General features: G+C 41.4%; 1 protein-coding gene and 1 non-coding gene across 2 annotated transcripts in view; one reads left to right on the top strand and one right to left on the bottom strand.

The window, feature by feature from the left end:
• Positions 1-9,168, bottom strand: part of UBE3C (ubiquitin protein ligase E3C) — a 133,368-nt gene that overhangs the window by 52,353 nt on the left and 71,847 nt on the right. Inside the window, exons 15-16 of the mRNA XM_012812962.2 lie at positions 6,051-6,148; positions 3,957-4,089 (exon numbers count right to left, since the gene is read on the bottom strand). Of these exons, the coding sequence (XP_012668416.2) occupies positions 3,957-4,089; positions 6,051-6,148 (231 nt within the window). The remainder of the gene's footprint in view (positions 1-3,956; positions 4,090-6,050; positions 6,149-9,168) is intronic.
• Positions 2,817-2,918, top strand: LOC111722312. Its single transcript, XR_002771144.1, has one exon. It is a non-coding gene; the product is annotated as a U6 spliceosomal RNA (small nuclear RNA).

The following is a 9,168-nucleotide window of genomic DNA, read 5'->3' on the forward strand; positions in this document are numbered from 1 at the left end:
AAAAAAAAAAAAAAAAAAACTCATGTAGAACATTAATTTGATTTCAACTTATTGCCATTTCTTTGGGAAAACAATGTAGCTAAATCTGCCCATTAAATGTAACAATATAAAACCAGCTAACCAACAAAAGCACACAGAAGCAAGACTCTCTAGAACTGACCACAGACAGCTCAGGGCCAGCTCTGCCACCTCTTCCCACTAGATGGTGAAAGACACAAGGAACTGGGAGGGAGTCAGACCCTGCAGCAGGGCAACCCCTTGAGTAAACACCACCACTTCTCCACGTGGACAAGGGAAGATGCTGCAACCAGGTTGGTGTGGGCAGGGTGTGGGGTGGAGCTTGTGGGTGTCCACGTGTGAGGCCTTGGAGCGAGGTCTTTGCTCTTTGAGCACTGAGTGCAGGAGGCAGGGCATCAACCATCCTGAGTGCCACTCAGCCAATTCATTTGTAAAATGGGGCTAACACCCAGACTTCAGAGAATCCTTCTGAGATGAAATTCGATAATGAGTACCCACAAGGAGGGAGTTACCTTAATGACTGGATGATATATGAAATAACCACATTAACTGATTGTATGTAAATGATCAGCCAACAAAGCACTTCAAATGCCTTTCTCATAAGTAAATTAAATGTTCAGAGATGATGTTTAATTCTACTAATTTGTCTAACAAAACGGATTAAAAATTTTAGTGAAAGGGGAAATATTTATACAATCTAAAGAGAAATCAGAGTATGCAGATTAAAAATAAAGATTTTAAGCATTATAAATACAAATATTATCGGAAGATTTTTTCCAAATCCTTTAACCTTAATGTGATTGCTGGCATGCACTTAGGGCGCTAGGTATGGTCAGCATTTGAATTTATTTTTTTTGAGACAGAGTGCTCGATACAGTGCTGTGATGTCATCGCTCACAGCAACTTCAAACTCTTGGGCTTAAGGGATTCTCTTGCCTCAGCCTCCCAAGTAGCTGGGACTACAGGCACCTGCCACAATGCCCAGCCGGCAGTTGAATAATTTTTATTTTATTGATTATTTATTTTTTAGAGATAAGAGTTTTACTTTTTTGGCCTCGGTAGTGTGCTGTGGCATCACAGCTCACAGCAACCTCCAGCTCCTGGGCTTAGGTGATTCTCTTGCCTCAGCCTCCCGAGTAGCTGGGACTACAGGTGCCTGCCACAACACCCGGCAATTTTTTTGTTGTTGTTGTTGCAGTTCGGCTGGGGCAGGGTTCAAACCTGCCACCTTCGGTATACGGGGCCAGCACCCTACTCAGTGAGCCACAGGCACCACCTGAATAATTTTTAAAGCCTAAGGATTCATTAGGAAATTTGGGGTTTGCTATAATTGGGCAATAATATCCTAAAAACCATCTACATGAAATAATTTAACTTAAAATTACTGTTAAACAAGCACATTCTACTCCAGCTGAAGCACTCTCCCTCTCACCTACACCCCCCAGGATCCCGCCTGAGCCACCCTTGCACAGGTGGAGCTGAGCCCCAGCCCAGGTTGCTGCTGTCCCCTCACGCACAGACACAGGGACCACCCCTCCAATACTAAGCATCTTACTCTTTTCTGAAGACTATGCCATCATTTGCATATCTATTTTGGATTTTATTATATCTGCTTTTTCCACCAGTGTTCAATCACAAATTCAACAAATATTTATTGAATACAAGCTGTGTACACTGAACAAAAGCTAAATGATTCCATCCCAGGCTATAAAGACCTCATGGTCAAGTGGGAGATACAAATACAAAATCTGCAAATAGGATATCCAACATAAGAACTGCCAGAACGGATTTATGAAGAACTGTGTGACCCAAAGAAAGGGGACTATGTCTTCAGAAGGATGTCCACCTGTAGTTCCCAATTCAATGATCAGACCAGGAGCCAAACTACCTTATTTCGACTCATTCACAGGTAATGTCTGAAAACATACTAGGCAAGAGAAACATGGCAAGGTAGAGAGGTCACAGCCTGCACTCAGACCTGAGCTAAAACTCAGTCTCAGTTCATGACATCAGGTGTCAGAGGGCCGCGGCATGGACTCCACGACAGGAGTGAATGGTGTAGACAGAGACCTGGAACAGAGCAGGGGATGACTGAAGCTGCTCCCTCCACTGATCTGTCAGTAATGACAGGATTACCTCTTTATCTCAGCAATAAAATTTATTAAATCCTAGAGGTTTTATTTTTCTAAAAGAAAATTAAATTGCTCCCCTTAAGGAAAAGGCAATTTTTAAAAAAAATTTTTTTATTATTATTTTTTAGAGACAGTCTCATTATGTCACCCTCAGTAGAGTGCTGTGGTGTCACAGCTCACAGCAACCTCCAGCTCTTGGGCTTAGGTGATTCTCTTGCCTCAGCCTCCCGAGCAGCCGGCCACAACATCCGGCTATTTTTTTTTTGTACTTTGGTCAGGGCTGGGTTTGAACCCATCACCCTCAGTATATGGGGCTGGCGTCCTACTTACTGAGCCACAGGCGCCACCCGGAAAAGGCAATTTTTATCTCAGGTCTGACAACCTCCCATCTCCCAAAGATTTGTATAAGTCTCATTTTTAATCTCCTCTGCACTGATTCAACATTGATTTTTATATTGTGTTCAACTTCTCACTGACCTGACTGGCAGTGATTCAACATAGTATCATAAACTCTGAAGTTAAAACAGTTAATATGTATGTAAGATAATAATACAAAAACTGTAAACACTGAGCATCAAACATGAAAGATAAAATGTGTGGTCGGCCCCCAGCTGTACCCAAATCACTGTTACAATGTAATTCTCCTTTACTAACAGCATTGCCATTGAAGCACACCGATCTTCTTATAAAATTGGAATGATACAGAGAAGATTAGCATGGCCCCTGTGCAAGGATGACATGCAAATTTGTGAAGCGTTCCATATTAAAAAAAAAAAATTTTGGATCATAGACTGGGCACCTATAGCTCAAGCAGCGCCAGCCATGTACACAGGACCTGGCAGGTTTGAGTCCAGCCCGGGCCCACCAAACAACAATGAGAATTACAAGCAAAAAATGGCCGGGTACCTGTAGTCCCAGCTACTCGGGAGGCTGAGGCAAAAGAATTGCTTAAGCTCAAGAGTTTGAGGTTGCTGTGAGCTGTGATGCCACAGCACTCTACTGAGGATGACAGCTTGAGACTGTGTCTCAAAAAATAAAAAAGAAATTTGGATTGTAATAGCATTTATTTTAGTATATTCAATTTGGCTCACAATTTATGATATTTACATAAATATGTATTTATATAAAAGGTAGAGGGTCAGGTATAGTGGCTCACACCTATAATCTTAGCACTCTGAGAGGCCGAGGTGGGTGGATAGCTTGAGCTTATGAGTTCCAGACCAGCCTGAGCAAAAGTGAGATCCATCTCTACTAAAAATAGAAAAATTGAGGGGCAGTGCCTGTGGCTCAAAGGAGTAGGGTGCCAGCCCCATATACTGGAGGTGGCAGGTTCAAACCCAGCCCCAGCCAACAACTGCAAAAAAAAAAAAAAAAAAAAAAAAAGAGAGAGAAAAGAATGAAAAATTGAGACAAGAGGACAGCACTCTGCTAAGGGTGACAGCTTGAGACCCTGTCTCAACAACAACCAAAAAAACAACAGAAAGATGTAGGATATAAATGGCTACCATCAACAGTTTTAGAATTATAGGTTATAAACTAAATGTTAAGAACACACAACTGTAGGGGGGAATTAGTTTCTTGTCTTTAAAAGAAAATCAATATTTAAAGTCTTCTGTTGCAATAGCTGTCAATTTTATGAATATTATCTGATAATATACATTTTGCAAGTTTGACTTGCTACATTTCAGTGTTAAAAAACCATTACAGAACAAGATATCGGACACTAATTTTTTAATGATCATCACTTTCTAAAACAATCCCTAGCCCACTCCTGCCAAATATAAACATGCAGAAAATTATATATACCATTTTCTGGAGAAAGCTTGTCATAAGCATCTTCATAAATATAATTTCTTCTTATTGTGACATTAATTCCATCCAGAAATGGACCATCTCCTTGAACTTCTTGCTTATCTGCATAAATCAACTTCTGAAAAATCTAACAAAATAGGGAAAGTTGTAAAGTTATTAGAAAAAATAGACTTTATCAGCCAGGTATTCTGGCAGGTGCCTGTAGTCCCAGTTACTCGGGAGGCTAAGGCAAGGGTATCACTTGGGCCTACGAATTTGAGGTTGCTGTGAACTAGGATGTCAAGGCCCTCTAGCCAGGGTGATAGCGTAAGACTCTGTCTCAAAAAGAAAAAACTAGACTCATGTTATAAGCAACCAAAATGAAAAACTAGCAAATAAATCTTAACTTTAGTATGTCTACAATCCCTGAAATTTTAATAGTCAAAGTATTAAATCTCAATTTATCAATAAATGTATGGATATGTAATTTGTATCATATTTAAGTATAACTTTTCTTTTTCTTTTTTTTTTTTGAGACAGAGTCTCACTATGTTGCTCTCAGTAGAGTGCTGTGGCATCACAGCTCATAGCAACCTCTTAATTCTTGGGCTTAAGCGATTCTCTTGCCTCAGCCTCCCAAGTAGCTGGGACTACAGGTGCCCGCCACAACGCCTGGCTATTTTTTTGTTGTTGTAGTTGTCATTGTTGCTTAGCTGACCTGGGCTGGGCTCGAACCCGCCAGCTTTGGTGCATGTGGCTGGGGCTGTAACCCCTGTGCTATGGGCGCTGAGCCATTAAGTATTTCTCCCATTTTACAATAAATTTCAAAATCCCATCCTACAGTATATTTACAAGTCCTTTATAAAAACAGGTAGCTGAGGGAAGACAGAAGAAAAGCTGTGTAAAGCTGTACACAAGTCACATCTCCATGACAAAATTACATTAATTCATCCAGAAATGGACCATGTTCCTGAACATCTGATGTTAAAAATCCAGTAGAGGGAGCCCAGGGATTATGCGACACCACATGTGGTTGTTAATGAGAAACACAAAGTTTTCTAAAGAAACTTTTTCTTTTGCTCACCCTGTAAAGAGACTGAGAGACCTAAAACTCTTGGGCTTAAGTGATTTTGTTGCCTCAGCCTCCCAAGTAGATGGGACTACAGGTGCCCATCCCAATGCCGGCTATTTTTTGGTTCTACCTGTTGTTGTCTGGCAGGCCTGGCCTGGGTTTGAACCTGCCAGCTCTGGTGTATGTGGCTAGCACCCTAATCACTGAGCTATAGGTGCCGGGCCGGTCCATTTTCTTTAAAAGTAGTGTGTGTGATAAATAACTTTAACATGAATGCAGCACAGTAAAAACATGAATGCAGTGCGGTAGCTCATTCCTATAATCCTAGCAACTGTGGGAGGCTGAGGTGGGAGGACTGCTTGAGCTCAGGAGCCAAGAGAAAAGAATTAGCCCAGTACTGGCCTGTAGCCCCAGCCACTCAGGAGGCTGAGGCAGGAGAATTGCTTGAACCCAGAGGTTTGAGGTTGCTGTGAGCCACAGTGAGACCACAACACCCTAGCCTGGGCAAGAGAGTGAGGTTTTGTCTCAGCAAAAACAAAATAAAAACTTTCAACCCAGTTATAATTAAGGAAATATTTTCAGTTGTACAAAGAACTATCTGCTTAGGTTTTACAAATCACTGTTAGCTATTAAAATGGAATGAGAGGCTTGGCCCCTGTGGCTCAAGCAGCTAAGGCGCCACCCACGTACACCTGAGCTGGTGGGTTTGAATCCAGCCCAGGCCCTCCAAACAACGACGGCTACAACCAAAAAATAGCCAGGCGTTGTAGTAGGCGCCTGTAGTCCCAGCTACTTGGGAGGCTGAGGCAAGAGAATCTCTTAAGCCCAGGAGTTGGAGGTTGCTGTGAGCTGTGATGCCACAGCACTTTACCCAGGGTGATAGCTTGAGGCTCTGTCTCAAAAAAAAAAAAAAGAATGAGAAAAATATAAATGATATAACCAGCAAAGCACCAAGCATCTCCAGTGCTATTTTTTGGTTGATGTGTTCATTTTTTAACACTAATACAATAAATAACCTTAAAGTGGTAACTGCAAACCTTTACTCGCTCCTCAAAGGGAACCACAAAAGGCAGCTCTGTTAGGATGGCGAGTTGTCTTTCTTCAGATACCGACAGTGGTGGGGACTCCAAACCCACTGCAATACATTCAAAAAACTTAATTAGTTCATTTGTACTTTCCATTCCACTGCCAGTCATTACGGTCAACACTTACAAAATCATTCTTAAGACTACTAAAATAACGTTATCAACTCACCTATCAACTTCCAATTCCATTAACATACCCTCTTCAACCCAACAGAAAACTTTTCAACCACACGATCGGTACCAGCACAGCCCAGGATCGGGAAAGAAGTTCCCAGTGGCTGCCCTAATACATTTCTTGATCCGGTAGCAAAGATTTCCTAATCCAGTACCAAGTTACCTCTCCAGAGGCCTAGCAAACCCCAAGTTCACAGCTGGCACAGCTGGTGAGGCCCAAGTCTTAACAGGAGAAAGTGCCCCCATGCCCTCTGTGATTCTTTTCCTTCTAGCGCACTGACGGTCTTTCTCCCAGGCCAGCGGTCAGCATACCAGACAGTGCCTTGGAGAGAGGGCTATGCACACAGTGGCCCAGTATCTCATTAATAAATGCATGTCCTATTGCATTCTAACAGCAAGAAAGAGGCGGGTGACGCAAGAAATCAATACTTGGTCTTTGCAAACTCATTTCAAGGAAGGGGGGAAAACCTTGAAGATTTTTATGTTTATTAAATGACTCCTGTAAGATTCCCTTCTCTACTCTGTAAATAAAACATATAAAATGCATTTTATTAAAACCTATGGTATATTTACCCCCAAAATATGAGTAGATTTATTAAGAGCCTACTGACAGGCACAGAACCAGTTGGAAGTTTTATTTATTTATTTTTTTTGAGACTGTCTCACTTTGTCACCCTCGCTAGACAGAATGCCGTGGTGCCACAGCTCAAGTGATTGGGCTCAAGCAATTCTCTTGCCTTAGTCTCCCCAGTAGCTGCCATCCTTGGAAAATAGTATCAACAAGGACAAAATACTATACAAGACAGCAATTCATGTTTAAAGAACATTTGGGTGCAAGTCTTTGGCTGAGAACACAGGATATTTTAGACCTCAAAATTTGTTTCATGAGGCAAACCCAGAAGGTATAACTTGGTGGCAAAAAACCAAACAGAACACGGTCCATACGGTGATGGTTATTCTAGTAAATAAAACAGCATGTTCAACATGTTCATCTGGATTCAAACACCAAAGTCTCTGTTTATTCCCACAAATCTTTACTATCTGGCAAAGAAAAACAAAACAAAACCTCCCAGTATTTCTTTAAATTTTAGAAAACAAAAATGACATCTTGTAACAATTCTAACAGAACAGGAAAAGTACAAAAGTCAACAAAAACTGTTGATAAATTAATTCTGATCAAAATATGAAGCATCTATAAAACATTAAGCAAATTGACAAAGATTCTAATATTTGATGTCCAAGTTTTTCCCTATAATCTAACAGTAAATACCAGCCTCACAGATTCATCAACTATGGTACAAAAAACAGAAGAAAATTTCCAAAACACACAAAGATCGCCAAATACTTAGTCCTGAGACTCAACTCTAGCAGCACCCTCTCCTTCTCCGACCCCAGAAACGGGAAGCGGTAAGAACCAAGAACAGGAGGCATCCCACCTCCACACAATCAGACTGAAATTCATAAGCTATAAATACACTTTAAGAACATACTACATCTCACATATCTCACCTGGGCAGGAGCTAACAAGCTAATATTAGGGGAGAGAAAGTAATCCACTATATTAAGTGAAGGGATCTTAGATATCACAACAAAAGTACAGCTCACGGGAGAAAATATGAAAAAATGAGAATCTATCAAAATTAAAAACTTCTGCTCCTCTATCTAAAAGCAAAGCAAAGCAAAACAAAACAAAACAAAAACTTCTCTTCAAAAGACACTGCTATGAAAAGAAAAAGATAAGCCACAGACTAGGAGAAAATATTTGCAAATTACATGTCTAATAAAGGAACTGTATCCAAAATATATTAAAAACTCTCAAAATTCTATAATTAAAAAATATGTGGAAAGATAACACCATTAGTCAGCTTGGGAATACAAATTAGAGTTACAATAAGGCATCACTGCATGCCTTTTAAAATGGCTAAAATAAGGCTGGATGATGTGGCTCACACCGGTAATCCTAGCACTCTGGGAGATTAAGGTGGGTAGATTGCTTGAGCTCAGGAGTTTGAAATCAGCCTACGCAAGAGCGAGACCCTCCCCCTTCTAAAAATAGCTGGTGCTGTGGCAGGAGCCTGTATGTCCCAACTACTTAGGAGGCTGAGTCAAAAGGATCACTTGAGCCCAAGAGTTTCAGGTTGCTGTGAGCTGTGATACCACTGCACTCTACCAAGGGTGACAAAGTAAGAAAGACTCTATCTCACAAAAAAAGGAAAAAAGGCTAAAATAACTTTAAAAAAATGACAATTCTAGCTCAGCACCTATAGCTCAGCAGCTAGGGTGCCAGCCATACACTGGAGGTGGCAGGTTCAAATCCAGCCTGGGCCTGCCAAAAGATAATGACAACTACAACCAAAAAATAGTTGGGCAGTTGTGGCAGGCACCTGTAGTCTCAGCTACTTGGGAGGCTGAGGCAAAAGGATCACTTGAGCCCAAGAGTTTCAGGTTGCTGTGAGCTGTGATACCACAGCACTCTACCAAGGGTGACAAAGTAAGACTCTATCTCACACACACACACACAAAAAAAAAAAAAAAAGAAAGAAAGAAAGAAAGAAAGAAAAAAGGCTGATATGAGGACAATTAATGACACGGTGAGGGTAGGGAAAAGGGACAACAGAGAGAGGAAGAAGGAGGGAGGAGTGGGGAAGGGAATAGCAGAGAGAGGGAAGGAGAGGGGGGTGTCTTGGTGTGTGCCACTCTTTTTGGGGGCAAGACACAATTGTAAGAGGGACTTTACCTAACAAATGCAATCAGTGAAACCTTAATAAAGAAAATAAATAGGCTCGGTGCCTGTGGCTCAACTGGCTAAGGCGCCAGCCATGTACACCTAAGGTGGCGGGTTCGAATCCCCAGCCCAGACCCGCCAAACAACAATGACGGCTGCAACCAAAATATA

This window comes from Otolemur garnettii, unplaced genomic scaffold (assembly GCF_000181295.1).
Source record: "Otolemur garnettii isolate 467f Iridium unplaced genomic scaffold, OtoGar3 scaffold00235, whole genome shotgun sequence".
NCBI classification, from domain to species: Eukaryota; Metazoa; Chordata; class Mammalia; order Primates; family Galagidae; genus Otolemur; species Otolemur garnettii.